This window comes from Anolis carolinensis, unplaced genomic scaffold (assembly GCF_035594765.1).
Source record: "Anolis carolinensis isolate JA03-04 unplaced genomic scaffold, rAnoCar3.1.pri scaffold_14, whole genome shotgun sequence".
Classification (NCBI taxonomy): domain Eukaryota; kingdom Metazoa; phylum Chordata; class Lepidosauria; order Squamata; family Dactyloidae; genus Anolis; species Anolis carolinensis.
In genome coordinates, this window is record NW_026943825.1 from 849314 (window position 1) to 871130 (window position 21817).

The following is a 21817-nucleotide window of genomic DNA, read 5'->3' on the forward strand; positions in this document are numbered from 1 at the left end:
TGATGCCTCACGTCCCCGTATGAGGACAGGAAAAAAACACGAGAGGACTCTTCTGTGTAAAAATGATATTTATTCACTAATGTTTATTACAGTACCTTAAAATAACAATAAAAAAGCCAAAACCACTTTATTTATTTTTTTAGCTTCGACCGCGATAGAAAGACAGGTGGGAGGAGAGCCTCAGCACTTCTTTTTGAAAAGAAAACCGTCAACATGTAAAATGAATGAATCACATGGGGGCTGGACAAGGATGAAATAGACCAAAATTAGGATTGTGGTTGTTGTGTGCCTTCAAGTCGTTTCAGACTTAGGTCAACCCTCAGTATAAAGTTTAGGACAGAGGCCAGGTCAATGATCTTGGAGGGCCTTAGTTTGGGGACCCCTGATCTAGATGATCTCATAAGACCATAAGTAAGGAAAGAACCTCCCAAAGATCATCTAGATGGTTTCATAGGACCATAGGTAAGGAAAGGGACCCACAAAAGCCATCTACATGGTCTTATAGGACCATAGGTAACAAAGGTGACCTCCAAAAGCCATCTAGATGGTCTCATAAGGCCGTAGCTAAGCAAAGAGACCTCCAAAAACCATCTAGATGGTCTCATAAGGTCATCGGGAAGGAAAGGGGCCCCCATAGATCATCTAGATGGTCTCATAAGACCATAGGTAAGGAAAGGGACCCTCAAAGACCATGTAGATGATTTCATAGGATCATAGGTAAGGAAAGTGACCTCTAAAAGCCATCTAAATGGTCTCACAAGGCCATAGCTAAGCAAGGAGGCCTTCAAAGACCATCTAGATGGTCTCATAAGACCATAGGTAAGGAAAGGGACCTCCAAAGATCATCTAGACAATATAACAAGACCATAGGTAAGGAAAAGGACCATCTAGACAATCTCATAAAACCATTGGTAAGGAAAGGGACCCTCAAAGGCCATCTACATGGTCTTATCGGACCATCGGTAAGGAAAGTGACCTCTAAAAGCCATCTAGATGGTCTCACAAGGCCATAGCTAAGCAAAGAGACCTTCAAAGACCATCTAGATGGTCTCATAACACCATAGGTAAGGAAAGGGACCCTCAAAGGCCATCTACATGGTCTTATAGGACCATAGGTAACAAAAGTGACCTCCAAAAGCCATCTAGATGGTATCATAAGGCCGTAGCTAAGCAAAGAGACCTTCAAAGACTATCTAGACGATCTCATAAGACCACAGGTAAGCAAAGAGTCCTCCAAAGACCAGGTAGACTTAGTTCAACCCTAGGTCTAAAGTTTAGGACAGGGGCCAGGTCAATGGCCTTGGAGGCCACCTCCGGCCCACGGGCCTTGGTTTGGGGACCCCAGTTCTAAGGAAACAAAAGGGCTGAGGTATTTGGGCCTCCGGAGTGGCCCAGGAACAGAGAAGACAACAAGAAACAGGAGTGTCCTACGCCGGAAAATGAATGTGAGACCGTGAACCCGCTCCCTTTTCACTCCGAGGCGCTTGAACAAGGCTTTTCGTCCCTCCCTCCCGACCGCATTCTAACAAACACAACGTAACCTGAGCATGGATTTCCCACGAAGCAGCAGAGGTTGCACACAGGCATCTTGAAAAAAACTATTGATTCCCCACCACACTGAATACAACAAAAGAGAAGTGAAAACAAGCCATTTTGGTGTTTAATTTCAGGTAATATATATATCTATATATCTATAAAGACACGGGTGTGATGCTTTGAAATGAGGACACATTAATGCATATCCCCATCTTTTGAGATGGACCCCACAAACACAGGCGGGAGGGAAATCAAGTCAAGGAAAAACGGCAACAGATTCTGGGTTGCTGTGAGTTTTCCGTAAGCCCATAAGCATTTTTTCCTGACGTTTCGCCCACATCCATGGCAGACATCCTCAGAGGTTGTGAGGTATATTGGAAACTATAATTGTGGAAGGTCCAGGATGGGAGAAAGAACTCTTGTCTATTCTACGCACGTGTGAATGTTGCAATTAATCACCTTAATTAGCACTGATTAGCCTTTCAGTTTCAAGCTCTGGCTACGTACTGCCTGGGGGAATCCTTTGTTGGGAGGTGTTAGCTGGCCCTGATTGTTTCATGCCTGGAATTCCTGGCTGCTTAGGACATTGAAACCTGGACATAGCGTTTTATTTGAGGACACAGAAATGCTGGACCAATCTAACCACAACCATATCAGACAACACAAGAAGCCATAGAAATCCACAAGCATGTGGACAATTTTGGATTTTGAACGAACAGATTTTAACTTGGATATGTTTTAAATTTTTTATAATGTGTTTTTATTCTGTAATGTTATGTTGTTTTTATATGAACTGTTGTTTAGCGTACTGTTTGCAGGCATTGAATTTTTGCCTATTTATTGTAAGCCGCCTTGAGTCCCCTCGGGTGAGAAAGGCGGGGTAAAAGTGTTGTAAATAAATCAATAAATAAATTCCAAAAGAAAGGAGGAAACCATGAAACGAACAAAAACTGGTTGCCTGTAATAAAAACTCTAGAATCAGGACAATAAATAAAGAACAACACTGAGAAAACAGGGGAATTCCAGACAGGAAACAATCAGGGCCAGCTAACACCTCCCAACAAAGGATTCCCCCAGACAGTAAGTACCCAGAGCTGAAAGGCTAATCAATGCTAATTAAGGGTTGTTGTATGTTTTCCGGGCTGTATGGCCATGTTCTAGAAGTATTCTCTCCTGACGTTTTGCCCACATCTATCCCTGCCATAGATGTGGGCAAAACGTCAGGAAAGAATACTTCTAGAACATGGCCATACAGCCCGGAAAACATACAACAATCCTATGATCCCGGCCATGAAAGCCTTCGACAACACAATGCTAATTAATATATAGTAGTAGTAATAATAATAATAATAATAATAATAATAATAATAATAATAATAATAATAATAATAATTTTATTTAAGGGTTGTATGTTTTCCAGGCTGTATGGCCATGTTCTAGAAGTATTCTCTCCTGACGTTTTGCCCACATCTATGCCTGCCATAGATGTGGGCGAAACGTCAGGAGAGAAGTAAGTAAAAGTTTATTTGTATACCGCCCTCTCTTCTGAAAGGGACTCAGAGCGGTTTCCAATATAAAATCAGCATAAAACATTGTACAATAAAACAGTGAAAACACTATAAAACGCTATAAGAAGTAAAAACAAAACATAACAATTGACTTAAAACAATCACATAAACAGAAGGAATATAATAACTCAAATAACATATGAATCTGAAAAGAAAAAAGAGAATACTTCTAGAACATGGCCATACAGCCCAGAAAACATACAACCCTATGATCGTGGCCATGAAAGCCTTTGACAACACAATGCTAATTAATATATATAATAATAATTTTATTCTTGTACCCTGCCTCTATCTCCCCACAGGGACTCAATTAATTAATTAAGGTGATTAATTGCAACGTTCACATTTACCTAGAACAGACAGATACATAAACCTCCCTTGCCTAGTTTCCAATGTGGGAGAAACGGCAGGAAAACAATGCCGATGCAACATGGCCATCAGCCTGGAAAACAAACTCACAGCAACCCAGTGATTTCGGCCATGAAAGCCTCCGACAACACAGGCAACAGATTCCCTTTGCGGACTGGATCCCTAAAGAGATCCAGGGCGACATTAAGTGCACAACAACACCAACTTCCCTTCAACTTGGGAGACTTTATGTGATGTCCTGAACGAGCTCCAAAAAGTTCTTGAAAACCTTGCAGAAGACATAGGCATTGGGGTCAACAGTTCCCATTCCACTGACATTGTGCCATATAAGGGAATTCTAGTTCCACTGAGATCAATGCTATCAAGGACAAAGACGGAGCCCTTCCTCCATTAAGGCCAGGCCTGCACAAACTGCGGCCCTCCAGATGTTTGGCCCTCAGTGGTTTGACCAATTGCCAGGAATTTTGGGAGCCAAGTCCCAAAACAGCCGGCCTCATTTAGGCCTTGAATGGAGCCAACGCTCTGGCATCGATGACTTGAATATGACTTAAGAGAAGCATAATAACAGCATCACTTTCTCTACTTTGCCGGTCTCAAACCACCAATTGCAAAGGAAAAAGGGACCGAAAGAGTGCGGAAGGACACACGGAAAGGGAAGGGCTTTCGTGGAGGTAGGTCTGGAGTCAATTTTAGAAAAAACAGGCACATCTTTATTATATTTTATTACACAGAACCCTATTCCAGAGAATCATCTCTTTCTCTCTTTCTCGGAGAAGGATGTGGGAGGAAACGTTTCAAAAAAAGAAGGGCTGTTCAGACATTAGGGCAAAAAGATGGGAACCGGGCAATGGTTGAATGCAAACTCCAGCATATTATTATTATTATTATTATTATTAGCTACATTTATATGCCGCCCTTCTCACCCCAAAGGGGACTCAGAGCGGCTTACAAATTAAATTTACATACAATATTATATTAGTATAGTACAATACTGGTAACAAATTACTATATTGTACTGTATCAACATATTGTAATATTATTAGTAATATTACATGTAAAATATGATATATAATTAATATTATTATATTGTATTATTAGTATTATATCGTATTACAATATAATATTATGAATATTATATGTATATACAATATGTTATAATTATTACAAATTATTGTAAATTATATTGTATATATATATATTTATATATAAACACACTCACATATATGTGTGTGTGTATATATATATATCTATATATATACATACATATATATATATATAAAACTAGCATAGCATAATAATAATAATAATAATAATAATAATAATAATAATAATAATAATAATAATAATTTTATTTTTGTACCCCGCCACCATCTCCCCAGAGGGACTCGGGGCGGCTTACAGATATAAAACCAACATACAATTATGTTGGTTGCAGATTGATTCTCATCAGATGACAGCTATACTGCCTGACGCTCCCACGTGTGCAAATGAATTAAAAACTTGGCAGAAGTAAGGCTGAGACGAAAACAAAAAGCAGCCCAAACGGATGGCACAAGGACCCAAAGAGGCACGTAATGTCATGGAAATAGGGGAAAAGGGGGCGAAGGCTTTGGGTTGGCCTCCGTAGATCTCTGCTGCGGAACAGAAATAGATAGAATTATAGCTAGGTAAAAAACCATCCATATAGGCAACACCCGACAGAGGCCCCGAGACAAATAAAGCGACTACATTGCGGGAAAGCGTAACGCAAGAGGAATAAAATGCGAGCATGAAACAGGACAGGCTCTCCAAAGGGATGCATTTTTTAAAAAAATTAAAATTAAAATTTATCACATCTTAGAATTGCGAGCAAAACCCCGCAGGTTAGAACGGGGAGAAAGGGCTTCCGTCAACACCGAGACACAGTCCTGGCTCAAAATCTGTGAAAAAAAGAAGATCGAATCTTCCCTTTAATTCTTTGGATTCGGATCTGGGCTCCATCAAACTGGGAGCAAATGAGAAACACAGTCACTCTCTGAACCAAGTCCCGGTTCATCGCCGAAGCCCAAGACAAGGTTTCTAGTAAGTATTTACTTGAGATTAAGATGGGGTTCCTAGTAAGTATTACACAGCATTGACTCGAGATTTCAGAGATTGCTCTGGCTTGGTACTGAATCAGCTGTCACTCACGTTTGGGATAGAACGGATTCCTTAAAGACGGGCAGGACTCGGAAGCCCCTTTGTTGTTGTTTTCAAGTGGGACCGGAACAGAGCCAAACACAAAAAGGTTTCAAAAATAATAATTTTCTTTTTTTGTTTAAGACAGAGGCATGACAGCAGGCTGTTGGATAGAACAGCACAATGATAGTGAGACATAGGCTGCCTTTCCCATGGGTTGGAGTATTAAGGCCGCAAATACGGTGATTTTCCACTCGATGCTTCTAAACCAGCAGCCACAGGCCTCTCAAGGAAGGGACCACGGGTATCGTAAACGCAGGGCAAAAGCTATGGGGCAGAGGCCTGTACCTGGAAAAGGCTGTGGACATGAAGAACAGGGTTAGGTGACAAAATCAAGACAAAGAAGAAGAAGAAGGAAAGAGCCCGGCAACGCTGCAGGCAACCCAAGGCGCCTCTTCCTTTTGACCTCCCTTTCCTCCTCCGCAGCTCCAGGGCCCATCAGGAGGAGTTCTGGTTCTGATAGATCGAGGCTTTCTCCTTCAGCAAGTCCAGACACAAGTGGCAGCTCCAGCTCCCTGCAAAGGGAACAGCAGACAAATAATCTATCTATATATATAAAAGAGTGATGGCATCACGGCAATTCACAAAACAACAAAAGTACAGGCCCCCCAACCTCAAAATTTGACAACACAACCCATCATCCACGCCTCTAGGTTGATACAACAAAAAGAAAAGAAAAACAAAGTCCTAATTAGAGGGAGAGCAATAATTTTTTTTATCCAATTGCTGCCAGTTTAGAGGGCTAATCTCTGCCCACTTCGTTGCCTAGCAACCAAGGGACAGCCAGGTTTCAGTTAGGGGACAGGCAGATTTAGGCCGCACTTAGACTTCTTCCACAGATTATCTAATTTGCACTGGATTATATGGCAGTGTAGACTCAAGGCCCTTCAACACAGCTATATAACCCATTTGTAATCTTATATTATCTGCTTTGCACTGGATTATCTTGACTCCACACTACCATATAATCCACTTCAGTGTGCATTTTATACAGCTGTGAAGAAGGAGCCTCATATAATCCAGTTCTGAGCAGATAATATAAGATTAGAAATATACAGTAGAGTCTCACTTATCCAACGTAAACAGGCCGGCAGGATAAGTGAATATGTTGGATAATAAGAAGGGATTCAGGAAAAGCCAATTAAACATCAAATTAGGTAATCGTTATACAAATTAAGCACCAAAACATCATATTATACAACAAATTTGACAGAAAAAGTAGTTCCATGCGCAGTAATGCTATGTAATATTTACAGTAGAGTCTCACTTATCCAACTTAGTAATGGAGATGAGCACCAACCTCCAGAGTCAGACTCGACTGGACTTAATGTCAGGGAAAACCTTTACCCTTGACCTTAACTACCACCAATTCCTCAATACTTTATTTCCCAAACCACCATGTTTCGCCACAGCAACGCGTGGCCGGGCACAGCTAGTATATATATAAATGAGTGATGGCATCATGGCGACCGACAAAACAACAAAACTACAGGCCCCCCAACCTCGAAATTTGACAACACAACCCATCTTCCATGCCTCTAGGTTGATACAACAAAAAGAAAAGAAAAATAAAGTCCTAATTACAGGGAGAGGAATAATTGTTTTTATCCAATCGCTGCCAGTTAGAAGGCTAAGCTCCGCCCACTTGGTCTCCTAGCAACCCAGTCAGCCCAGGGGACAGGCAGAGTTAGGCCTCACTTAGGTCTCTTCCACACTGCCTATAAAATACAGATTATCTGATTTTAACTGGATAATATGGCAGTGTAGACTCAAGGCCCTTCCACACAGCTATATAACCCATTTATAATGGACTTAATGTCAGGGGAAAACCTTTACCCTGTACCTTAACTACCACCAATTCCTCAAGACTTTATTTCCCATACCACCAGACTTTGCCACAGCAACGCGTGGCCAGACACAGCTAGTAATAATAATAATAATAATAATAATAATAATAATAATAATATCAGTGCAAGACTGTGCAAGGAAACCGACGAAACCATGGATCATATCTTCAGCTGCTATAAGAAAATTGTACAGACTGACTACAAACAGAGGCACAACTATGTGGCCCAAATGATTCATTGGAACTTATGCCTCGAGTCCCACCTTCTAGCAGTGGGATCACAAACCTGCAAAAGTATTGGAAAATGAACATGCAGGATGGCTCCGACATCAAGAGTATTATTATTATTATTATTATTATTATTATTAAAATCAAACCTATTATATTATTATTATTTTATTATGACACAGCAAACAAGATAGATATGCTGGATTTCCTATCACAAAATCACAAGTCGAACACTTCCCAAGTGTCTAGGACTGTGTGATGTATATTATATTATTATTATTATTTTATTATGACACAGCAGACAAGATAGACATGCTGGATTTCGTATCACAAAATCACAAGTCGAACACTTCCCAAGTGTCTAGGACTGTGTGATGCATTTTCGGATGATTCGTGCAGATCCCAGCAGGGTGGCCTTTTGCAGTTGGCAGATCGTGATTCTGTCAATGTCTATTGTTTCCAAATGCCGGCTGAGATCTTTAATAATAATAATAATAATAATAATTATTATTATTATTATTATTATTATTATTATTATTACTAGCTGCAAGTGCTGTTTTCTGCCCTCTTATTCCCCAAAGCATAACAAAACTTGAAGCCGCCATCAACGCGATTTCGTAAAGAACATACATATGTATTTATGCCATATACAATGTTTTACCCCTCATTAAATACCCAAAGCAAGACTTACCTTCTGGAGGTTCGGACATGGGTGGCGTGAGACAGTACATGTGATACCCACGGTCACAATCGTCGCAAAAGAGCAGCTGGTCCTAAGCAAAACGGGGAGGAAAAAGGACCAAAAAAGCAGGAGAATGCCATTATTCCTTTGGGTGGGATTCAATACTTCATAGGCATCGGTTTTCCCTCCTCTAATGGTCAAATCAAAGCGTTCCCGACAGATGGCCATCCACCCTATGCTTAAAAACCTCCAGAGAAGCCTGGAGACTTGAGAAGGGCATGTCTGAATCCCACCCACATCACAGTCAGAGGATTATTATTATTATTATTATTATTATTATTAATAATAATTTTATTTATACCCTGCCTCCATCTCCCCCGAAGAGGACTCGGGGCGGCTCACAGATAATATTAGATAAAAACAGTGACAATAAACAGTACATCAGTAAACAAAAACATACACCAAATTATAAAAATTTGAACATTAACCTATGAAAATGGAAACACACTTAATAAACACGGAATTAAAAACAGTGAAGTTGAGTAATAGACTAGCTCAAGTGCACTTTGTTATAAGTTGTAAACTCAAGATCTACATATATAAAAGGGTAATGGCGTTTCGGCCTAGGACAAAACAACAAAACTACACATCCCAGAAACACTACACTTGGCAGCACAACCCCTCATCTATGCCTCTACGTTCATACAACAAAAAGAAAAGAAAAATAAAGTCCTAACCACAGCAACGCGTGGCCGGGCACAGCTAGTAACAGATAAAGTGCTACAAATTCATTGGAGGTTGATTTGGGATGGAAAAGACCCTAAGTAATATCGTTAAGTCACGTGATGGGAACTCACATCATTTTCGGAGGTCCCGCAGATATTGCAGCACTTGCATTCAATGCACTGCCAGCGGTAGGTCTTCACCGCTGCCATCATGACGGGAGTGAACTGCAGGCAAGAAGGGTGTCCTGGGAGGGAAGAAGCAGGGCATTAAGGTCACTCGTCCAGACAAGAGAACTGACCGTGGCATTTATTCTCATCCTCCAAGGTGGGGAGACAGACAACAGCCCTGCCCTCTCTGCCCCATTTCTCCTTCAAAGAGAAAGTTTGTCAAGAAACGGGCTTTGGAAATGGCAAAGTGGGGATTTGGAACGTTTCAGCCATATTGTTGCCCTCCCTGGCTTGAAATGTACCATACACACACACAATATAATTTACAATAATGTATAATAATTATAACATATTGTATATACATATAATATTTATAATATTATATTGTAATACGATATAATACTAATAATACAATATAATAATGTTAATTATATATTATATTTTTACCTGTAATACTACTAATAATCTATATATATAAAAGAGTGATGGCATCACGGCGACCCACAAAACAACAAAACGACAGGCCCCCCAACCTCGAAATTTGACAACACAACCCATCATCCACGCCTCTAGGTTGCTACAACAAAAAGAAAAGAAAAATAAAGTCCTAATTAGAGAGAGAGGAATAATTGCTTTTATCCAATTGCTGCCAGTTAGAAGGCTAAGCTCCTCCAACTTGGTCTCCTAGCAACCCAATAAAAAATAATTAAAAAACAATAAAAAATAATTAAAAACACTAAAAAATTAATACAATAAAATACTATAACAGAAAATAACTAAAAATAATATAAGAAAATAATAAAATATAATAAAAAGATAACTTACAATAAAATTTATAAATAAATACAAATAACGTCAAATAAAAATTACACAATTTTTAACCGATACCACCACCACTTTGCCACAGCAACGCGTGGCCAGGCACAGCTAGTATTACAATATATTGATACAGTACAATATAGTAATTTATTACCAGTATTGTACTATGCTAACAATATAGTATTGTATGTAAATTTAATTTGTAAGTCGCTCTGAGTCCCCTTCGGGGTGAGAAGGGCGGCATATAAATGTAGCGAATAAATAAATAAATAATAAGTTTGTTTATACCCTGCCTCCATCTCCTGCAAAGAGGACTCAGGGCGGCTCACAGATAATACCAGATAAAAACAATAACAATATACAATACGTCAATGAGCAAGAATATACGCAAATTATAAAATTTAAACATTAACCTCTAGAAATAAAAACACACTTAATAACTCCTTCCCCACAAAACTCTACCGCTTCATTTTTTAATTGCAAAATGTAATCTACTTTCTGGATAATGCTCATATAAGTGAGGGCAGGTTTGGGCACCAAAAATATGGATTTCCCCCAATATATTCATGTATTTATTATATTTAATACCAGCGATCTATATCACTACAAAATAATATATATTTAGGAATCAAGAGAGTTTCAAAAATACCTGATCGGCCGCAGTCTGAACAAGAAACCAGTTCCTCTGGTTGCCCTGTTTTCTTATTGATTTTTGAATCCCCCAGGCAGAAGTCGCAGTAATTGTTGGGCAAGGCCAAGCCATCGGGGCCTTTCTTTGCTAATAGAGAAGAAAAGCATTCAAATTGTAAGAAATAATAATAATACTTTATTTATACCTCGCCACCACCTCCCCATGGGGACTCGAGGCAGCTCACATGGGGCAAGGCCCGAACAATACAATTGAGCAAAAAACCACCGGATTCACAATATACAAAAGATAAAACAGTAATATAATAAAAACAAGAGTTTACAACAATTAATAATATCAATCAACCAGGTACAGTTCTGTCGTCTGTACAGATGGAGGAACTCGAGTATAAGCCGACCCAACTATAAGCCGAGGCACCTAATTTTACCACAAAAAACTGGGAAAACAATGACTCAAGTATAAGCCAAGAGTGGTAAATCTCAGATATAAAAATAGATCATAATAAAATTACATTTTTGAATATTTACATAGAACTGTAATTTAAGATAACACTGTCCAACTGATTAAATCCTTATTCTCAACTGCTTATGTATCCTAATAATAATAATAATAATAATAATAATAATAATAATAATAGAGTAAAATAATAAATGTATTAACAATAATAGAGTAAAATAATAAATGCAATAACAATAATATCAGAACAAAATAATAAATGTATTAATAATAATAATAAATTAAAATAAATGGAATAGTAGCAAGAACAAGAGTAAAATGATAAATGTAATAATAATAATAATAATAATAATAATAATAATAATAATAATACATCACACAGTCCTAGACACTTGGGAAGTGTTCGACTTGTGATTTTGTGATACGAAATCCAGCATGTCTATCTTGTTTGCTGTGTCATATAATAAAATAATAATAAGAAGAGTAAAATAATAAATGTAACAATTCCAATAATAATAGAACAAAATAATAAATGTATTAATAATAATAATAATAATAATAATAATAAATTAAAATAAATGGAATAGTAGCAATAACAAGAGTAAAATGATAAATGTAATAATAATAATAATACATCACACAGTCCTAGACACTTGGGAAGTGTTCGACTTGTGATTTTGTGATACAAAATCCAACATCTCTATCTTGTTTGCTGAGTCATAATAAAATAATAATAATAATAATAATAATAATAATAATAATAAATCACACAGTCCTAGACAGTTGGGAAGTGTTCAGCTTGTGATTTTGTGATACGAAATCCAGCATGTCTATCTTGGTTGCTGTGTCATACAATAAAATAATAATAAGTAGAGCAAAATAATAAATGTAACAATTCCAATAATAATAAGAGGAAAATAATAAATGTACCATATATACTCGAGTATAAGCCGACCCGAATATAAGCCAACCAGGACCCTCACCCGAGTATAAGCCAAGGGGGGCTTTTTCAGTTCTAAAAAAGGGCTGAAAAACCCGGCTTATACTCAAGTATATACAGTTAGTGAATAAGTTAAAATACATAAGAAATCAATCTAGGCACCGACTACAGTGACTACCAGGCTATCTCAGATAGAAGGCACAAAGGAATTTGCATGCAAAAATTGCAAAGGATCACATAATTCACAAGGTAGGAAACATACATTTCTGTTCCTCGGACCTCTGGGAGACGGGGGTGGGGGGCTGCGAGTCTTCCTTGTCCTCCCCTTCCTCCTCGGCCAGGTGAGAATGTGCGTAATGGTAGCTCAACCCGGGACGGTTTTTGTAGCGCTTGCCACATACTGAAGAGAGGATAAGAAAAGACAGAGAGACAGCCTGAGACATCACCGCCTGGGATGGTATTTTGCCAAAATAAAACACCATTATTACACCTTGCTCAGAATTAATTCCAAGCCCCTTGTAATACAAGGGCTATCCAGAAAGTAGATTACGTTTTGGAATTAAAAATGAACAAAATATAGGAGAAAACATTTACCATATGTGGTTGAACACCACACCTAAATACCATTTCTCAACATAGTCGCCATTCAAATCTAGGCACTTACCATAGCAATGAATGAGCTTGGCAACTCCTTCCCCACAATACTCTACCGCTTGCGTCCTCAAAAAGTATCGGAGAAAACATTTACCATATGTGGTTGAAAGCCACACCTAAATACCACTTCTCAACATAGTCGCCATTCAAATCTAGGCACTTACCATAGCAATGAATGAGCTTTGCAACTCCTTCCCCACAAAACTCTACCGCTTGCGTCCTCAAAAAGTATAGGAGAAAACATTTACCATATGTGGTTGAAAGCCACACCTAAATACCACTTCTCAACATAGTCGCCATTCAAATCTAGGCACTTGTCATAGCAATGAATGAGCTTGGTAACTCCTTCCCCACAAAACTCTACCGCTTGCATCCTCAAAAAGTATAGGAGAAAACATTTACCATATGTGGTTGAACGCCACACCTAAATACCACTTCTCAACATAGTTGCCATTCGAATCTAGGCACTTACCATAGCAATGAATGAGCTTGGCAACTCCTTCCCCACAAAACTCTACCGCTTGCGTCCTCAAAAAGTATAGGAGAAAACATTTACCATATGTGGTTGAAAGCCACACCTAAATACCACTTCTCAACATAGTCGCCATTCAAATCTAGGCACTTGTCATAGCAATGAATGAGCTTGGTAACTCCTTCCCCACAAAACTCTACCGCTTGCATCCTCAAAAAGTATAGGAGAAAACATTTACCATATGTGGTTGAACGCCACACCTAAATACCACTTCTCAACATAGTTGCCATTCGAATCTAGGCACTTACCATAGCAATGAATGAGCTTGGCAACTCCTTCCCCACAAAACTCTACCGCTTGCGTCCTCAAAAAGTATAGGAGAAAACATTTACCATATGTGGTTGAAAGCCACACCTAAATACCACTTCTCAACATAGTCGCCATTCAAATCTAGGCACTTGTCATAGCAATGAATGAGCTTGGCAACTCCTTCCCCACTAAATTCTGCCGCTTGCGTCCTCAACCACCAGCTGCGCAGTGTCGCCAAAACGCTGCTTTGCCAGCCATCCCTCCATTGTTGGAAACAAGTGGTTGAGGACAGTGAATAAAGAGCAACTCAAAAAGCTGGGAAATTCTAGGTTGCTTCCTACCTAGCGGGATACTCCATTGGCCATCCTGAACGGCACTGAACAGCTTTGCAGCTTCAAAGCCAGGCTGCTTCCTTACCAGATGGATCCACCTTTGTTCAACTTGAATACCACTGAACAGCCTTGCAGCTTCAAAGCCAGGCTGCTTCCTAACCAGAGGGATTCATCCTTGTTCAACTTGAACAGCACTGAACAGCTTTGCAGTTTCAAAGCTAGGCTGCTTCCTAACCAGAGGGATCCTAACCACCAGATTATGCCACAGCAACGCGTGGTTTCCTTTTAGAACTAGCCTCTGTCTAGGCCAATGATGGGCAACCTTTTGCGCTTGGTGTGTCAAAATTCACCAAAAAACCTAGCATGACAAATTTGGTGTGTCACTTCGAGAAAAAAAACCATAATTTCGCAATATGTATAGTTTAAATAACAAAAATATATAGTTGTAATATATAACTGTATTTAATAAATCAAAACTATTTACTACCATTATTTCCATGTACAACAATCTATGGTACCTCTTGTAGCTTCCACGCTGATTTCTCTCTATTCGTAGTCACGAATAATGAATAATATAATAATAATAATATAATAGTAATAATATGATAATATACAATAATAGAATAATAGAATGATTTATATATATATATGTGTGTGTGTGTGTGTGTATATATATGTGTGTGTGTGTGTGTGTGTATATATATATATATATATAGTAGAGTCTCACTTATCCAACATAAACGGGCCGGCAGAATGTTGGATAAGCGAATATGTTGGATAATAAGGAGAGATTAAGGAAAAGCCTATTAAACATCAAATTAGGTTATGATTTTACAAATTAAGCACCAAAACATCATGTTAGACAACAAATTTGGCAGAAAACGTAGTTCAATACGCAGTAATGCTATGTAGTAATTACTGTATTTATGAATTTAGCACCAAAATATCACGATATATTGAAAACATAACCTAACCCTAACCCTAACCTACAAAAATGCGTTGGATAATCCAGAACGTTGTATAAGCGAGTGTTGGATAAGTGAGACTCTACTGTGTATATGTGTATGTGTGTGTGTGCATATATATATATATATATATATATATATATATATGGATGGGTAATGAAATTTCGGCCTAGGACAAAACAACAAAACTACACATCCCAGAAACACTAAACTTGGCAACACAACCCCTCATCCATGCCTCTACGTTCATACAATGAAAAGCTCCAGCTACTCCAGAAAACAGCCAGGCTTTGAGACTGCAAGGCTATTCATTGCTATTCCACCTGGCCAACAAAGGATTCCCATAAGCCACAGCAACGCGTGGCTGGGCACATCTAGTATATATATAGGTAATGAAATTTCGGCCTAGGACAAAACAACAAAACTATACATCCCAGAAACACTAAACTTGGCAGCACAACCCCTCATCCATGCCTCTACGTTCATACAACGAAAAGCTCCAGCTACTCCAGAAAACAGCCAGGCTTTGAGATTGCAAGGCTATTCATTGCTATTCCACCTGGCCAACAAAGGATTCCAATAAGCCACAACAACGCGTGGCCAGGCAAAGCTAGTATATATATATATATATGAATGTAATGTGCACAATTCCTATGGAGTAAATAACAAAACCTCTTGACGAAATCACACCAAATTTGGCCACAAAAGACATAATCATCCAATCAATCTGCATGCGGCAGTGTGCCAGCAAAAATGGCTAGGCGTGTCAGTGCTGACACGCGTGTCGTAGGTTGGCCATCACTACCCACATCCACATTCTCCCCATATACTCTTTGGCAAACAAAAGAAAAATTCTTCAAAGAGCTGACTTAATCTTATAACCTTAATAATAACCTTAATCTATTGCCAGGGGCCAAGTCATTCCAAAGAGGCTGCAAACAAGGAATAAGGCCATTGAAAGAGGGGAAAAGTGCTGGAAGAAGTTCTTAAGAGACAAGATATAGAGCAGCACCCACACTTTCTGATTCTCTAGCCTTATATAAGGGATCAACTACGATGGGAAACCAAGACAGATCCTTTCTAGAGCCTTTGAAGCCAAGTGCGCTTCTCTGCAAAGTGACAGAGGAGCTAATTTGCCAGGAAAAGAAAGTAATGTCTCTCTTAGGGTTGTATAAACACTGCTGAGGATGTAAGAGCCTGTGCTGGCAAGATCCTTCTCTCCAAAACAGCTACTGCTTTGCTCTAGTTTCTAGAAAATCCCAACTGGTTTCCAAAGGACAACCTTGGAAAAGAGGATAAGGGCTCCTCTGCCTTGGGCTAAGGCAGGGGTCCCCAAACTTAGGCCCGGGGGCCGGATGCGGCCCTCCAAGGTCATTTACCTGGCCCTCGCCATCATTTATAATATAATATTTTTATATCCGTTTTAATAATATAATATATTGTATATACATATAATACTGATAATAATATTATCATTTTATACAATACAATACTAACAATATCATATAATAATATTAATTATATGTTATATATTACATATAATATTACAGTATAGTGCAAGGGTCCCCAAACTAAGGCCCGGGGGCCGGAGGCGGCCCTCCGAGGTCATTTACCTGGCCCCCGCCCTCAGTTTTATAATATCATATATTGTATATACATATAATATTGATAATAATATTATAATGTTATACAATATAACACTAATAATAATACCATATAGTAATATTAATTATATATTCTATATTACATATAATATTACTAATAATATTACAGTATTGTGGTATAGTTCAATATAGTAATATATAATGCTAACATTGTGCTATGCTAATAATATAATATATTGTATGTACATATAATTCGTAAGCCACTCTGAGTCCCCTTTGGGGTTAGAAGGGTGTGATACAAATGTAGTAAATAAATGCAGTAAATAATAAATAAATAAATTTTAGACTTAGGCTCACCCAAAGTCTGAAATGACTTGAAAGCACACAACAACAATAACAACAACAACAACAATCTTAATTAACTTGACTATCTCATTGGCCAGAAGCAGGAGCACACTTCCCATTGAAATCCTGATCAATGTATGTTGGTTAAAATTGTTTTTATTTTTAAATATTGTATTGTTCTTGTTGTTGTTGTCGTTGTTTTTGCACTACAAATAAGACATGTGCAGTGTGCATCGGAATTTGTTTGTATTTTTTTTCAAATGATAATTCGGCCCCTCCACAGTCTGAAGGATTGTGGACCGGCCCTCGGCTTCAAAAGTTTGAGGACCCCTGGTATAGTGGTATAGTTCAATATAGTATAATGCCAATATTGTGCTATGCTAATAATATAATATACTGTATGTACATACAGCTGCTCTGAGTCCCCTTTGGGGTGAGAAGGGCGGGATATAAATGTAGTAAATAAATGTAGTAAATGAATAAATAATTAATTTTGGACTTAGGCTCGCCCAAAGTCTGAAATGACTTGAAGACACACAACAACAACAACAACAACAACAATCCTAATTAACCTGACTATGTCATTGGCCAGAAGCAGGCCCACACTTCCTATTGAAATCCTGATAGGTTTATGTTAGTTAAAATTATTTTCATTTTTAAATATTGTATTGTTCTTTCATTGTTATTATTGTTGTTTTGCACTACATTTAAGATATGTGCAGTGTGCATAGGAATTGGTTCGGTTTTTCCCCCCAAATGATAATTCGGCCCCTCAACAGTCTGAAGGATTGTGGACCGGCCCTCTGCTTTAAAAGTTTGAGGACCCCTGGGCTAAGGTTTCAAAGAAACGCCTTTAAAAAAAATAATTTTTATTGGTAGTTTTTAAAAATTGTGATAGACATAGATACAAACATGAAATCCAATATTATTCCGGCCCGTTTATATTGGATAAGTGAGACTCTACTGTAATCTATATATATAAAAGAGTGATGGCGTCATGGCGACCCAAAAAACAACAAAACTACAGGCCCCCCAACCTCGAAATTTGACAACACAACCCATCATCCACAGCTCTAGGTTGATACAACAAAAAGAAAAGAAAAATAAAGTCCTAATTAGAGAGAGAGGAATAATTGCTTTTATCCAATTGCTGCTAGTTAGAAGGCTAAGCTCCTCCAACTTGGTCTCCTAGCAACCCAATAAAAATAATAAAAAACACTAAAAAATAATTTAAAACACTAAAAATTAATACAATAAAATACTATAATAACAGAAAATAACTAAAAATAATACAAGAAAATATTAAAATATAATAAATAAAAAGATAACTTACAATAAAATTAATTTTAAAAAATACAAATAATGTCAAATAAAAATTACACAACAATTTTTAACCAATACCACCACCACCACTTTGCCACACCAACGCGTGGCCGGGCACAGCTAGTAAGTAATAAAGTGATTGATGAAACACAGCATTTTTCTATAGGTGTTTTTGTTCAGCATCTGCCCCACCAAAGCCTGAATAAAAAACGCAAATCCCTAATTCCCAAGGAAAAAAAATGTTCACCACAACAAATACAAAGTTAACTTCATGCACAAGGTAGGCTATATTTTTGGTGCCCTGCATCCAAGAAACCCATTTTGTCTAAAACCCACTTTGGGGAGAAAAAGAGTTTTTAAAACTAACATTTCAGAAGAACAAGGTCAGAAAAGAAATTAAAACAGCAGAGAGAGAGAAATGACTACCTCGGTCAGGAGGTTTCGAGGTATGCTTTTGTTTGTAACTATCTGAAATATAGAAAGAGAATGAGAGAAAGGTGAACACATTCTAGATCACGCACGTTAACATGCACACAGTAAACCTATACAAGGGGGTTAAAAGGAGGAAAGGAATTTAAAAAAGGCTAATCTGTGTTAACCGTAAATTAAAAGGCGGGATTCTTGAAGAACAGTAAAGGAAGAGAGAAAGAAAAGTAATTTCAAAAACTCATAAAGGCTTGCCAATAGCACCCCAAGGTTTACACCAATTTCCAAGTTTGCATGGGCATTAAATGTCCAGATTAATACATAGGCAATGAAAAAAATCACATAATAATGAACTAATATAGAATATGGCACAGAAAAGTCACATAATCGGGCCCAAGTTCCAACGACTAGGCAGTTAAAGCGCCCAAGGTGATAATGCTTATATTATATATATATATATATATATATATATATATATATATAATTATTATTATTATTTTTTTCCCCATCATTTATAGGCCGCCCTTCTCACCCGAAGGGACTCAGGGCGGCTCACAATCTGGCAAATTCGATGTCGGTATACAGTACAAAAATAAACATAGCAATTAAAACAATCAATTTAAAACAATCCAATAAATACATTTAAAACAGTATAATAAAATACTTAATCCATTCGTCCACATAAACCTTGCACGTAAATCTTAGTCCGGACCGAGTTAAAGCCATAATAATTCATTCATTAAACGCTTGTTCGCAAAGCCAGGTCTTTACCTGGCTTTGCAAACAACAACAACAACAATAATAACAATAAATAAATAAATAAATAAATAATAAACAGGTGGTCCCGGTGGTGATGGGCACATTGGGTGCCGTGCCAAAAGATCTCAGCCGGCATTTGGAAACAATAGACATTGACAAAATTACGATCTGCCAACTGCAAAAGGCCACCCTACTGGGATCTGCACACATCATCCGAAAATACATCACACAGTCCTAGACACTTGGGAAGTGTTCGACTTGTGATTTTGTGATATAAAATCCAGCATATCTATCTTGTTTGCTGTGTCATACAATAAAATAATAATAATAATAATAATAATAATAATAATACATCACACAGTCCTAGACACTTGGGAAGAGTTCGACTTGGGATTTTGTGATATGAAGTCCAGCATATCTATCTTGTTTGCTGCATCATACAATAAAATAATAATAATAATAATAATAATAATAGTAATAATAATACATCACACAGTCCTAGACACTTGGGAAGTGTTCGACTTGTGATTTTGTGATATGAAATCCAGCATATCTATCTTGTTTTCTGTGTCATAATAAAATAATAATAATAATAATAATAATAATAATAATAATACATCACACAGTCCTAGACACTTGGGAAGTGTTTGACTTGTGATTTTGTGATATGACATCCAGCATATCTATCTTGTTTTCTGTGTCATAATAAAATAATAATAATAATAATAATAATAATAATAATAATAATAATAATAATACATCACACAGTCCTAGACACTTGGGAAGTGTTCGACTTGGGATTTTGTGATATGAAGTCCAGCATATCTATCTTGTTTGCTGCATCATACAATAAAATAATAATAATAATAATAATAATAATAATACATCACACAGTCCTAGACACTTGGGAAGTGTTTGACTTGTGATTTTGTGATACGAAATCCAGCATATCTATTTTGTTTGCTGTGTCATACAATAAAATAATAATAATAATAATACTATATTGTAATACGATATAATACTAATAATACAATATAATAATATTAATTATATATTATATTTTACATATATTATTTTACTAATAATATTACAATATATTGATATAGTACAATATAGTAATTTATTGCCAGTATTGTGCTATGCTAATAATATAATATTGTATGTAAATTTAATTTGTAAGCCGCTCTGAGTCCCCTTCGGGGTGAGAAGGGCGGCATATAAATGTAGCAAATAAATAAATAATAAAAATAAATGTTGCCCATTTGCAAAGCAAATATATGGCTTTCTTGGCTTAGTTTCGCATGACAAACCAACCCAGTAAACTCTTATCACGGTCATTGCACAGACCCTCAAAACAGACCTCAAAGCACCAGCTTCAGAAAAGGTGCCTGAAACACAAGGTATGAATTGGACCCGGATCTTCCATGCCTTTTCCTAAGAGATCCAATCACAGCATCAGCCGACCTACCCATAAACAAGCCATGCATGCTTTTTCACAGCGCTGCCACAGAGCTCGCCTTTTTTGGTTTTACTCACTGTCACAGGCATAAGGTTTGTCTCGATCTTCCAAAATAGCAGCATCCAACTTTTTCCGGGCGGACCCGACTCCTTTCCCCTAGAGAGTCCAGAAAGGAGGAAGTTACAAAATTGCCTCAAAAAAAGGCCAGTGTCATCCTGGACAGTTTACTCAGCATTAGAAATCAAATGTACATACAATATATTATTAGCATAGCACAATATAAGCAATAAATTACTATATTGCACTATATCATTATATGATAATATTATTATTAGTAATATTACATTTAATATAAAATATATAATTGATATTATTATATTGTTTTATTATTAGTAGTATAATATTGCATTATATTATAATTATTATTATTATTGCATTATCTATATATATAAAAGAGTGATGGCATCACGGCGACCCACAAAACAACAAAACTACAGACCCCCCAACCTCGAAATTTGACAACACAACCCATCATCCACGGCTCTAGGTTGATACAACAAAAAGAAAAGAAAAATAAAGTCCTAATTAGAGGGAGAGGAATAATTGCTTTTATCTAATTGCTGCCAGTTAGAAGGCTAAGCTCCTCCAACCCAATCAAAAATAATAAAAAACACTAAAAATAATAAAAAACACTAAAAAAATTAATACAATAAAATACTATAATAAGAGAAAATAACTAAAAATAATACAAGAAAATACTAAAATATAATAAATAAAAAGATAACTTAATAATAATAATAATAATAATAATAATAATAATAAAACTTTATTTATATCCCGCCACCATCTCCCCAACGGGGACTCGGGGCGGCTTACATGGGGCCATGCCCAGAACAATACAATATAGCAAAATATAAAAACAACCTATCATAATACAATTACAACAATACAAAAATAATCATGTAC

At 37.2% G+C, this 21817-nt stretch overlaps 1 protein-coding gene across 2 annotated transcripts in view; it reads right to left on the reverse strand.

The window, feature by feature from the left end:
- Positions 1-50: 50 nt before the first annotated feature.
- dpf2 (double PHD fingers 2) overlaps positions 51-21817 on the reverse strand; it is a 33997-nt gene continuing 12230 nt past the window's right edge. The window contains exons 6-12 of one of the 2 annotated variants that reach the window (XM_062964846.1): positions 20929-21007; positions 18634-18675; positions 12466-12603; positions 10808-10936; positions 9304-9416; positions 8456-8537; positions 51-6205 (exon numbers count right to left, since the gene is read on the reverse strand). In XM_062964846.1, coding sequence (XP_062820916.1) covers positions 6129-6205; positions 8456-8537; positions 9304-9416; positions 10808-10936; positions 12466-12603; positions 18634-18675; positions 20929-21007 — 660 coding nt within the window. In that variant the 3' untranslated portion in view covers positions 51-6128. The remainder of the gene's footprint in view (positions 6206-8455; positions 8538-9303; positions 9417-10807; positions 10937-12465; positions 12604-18633; positions 18676-20928; positions 21008-21817) is intronic. The other variant, XM_062964847.1, reaches the window with a different exon arrangement.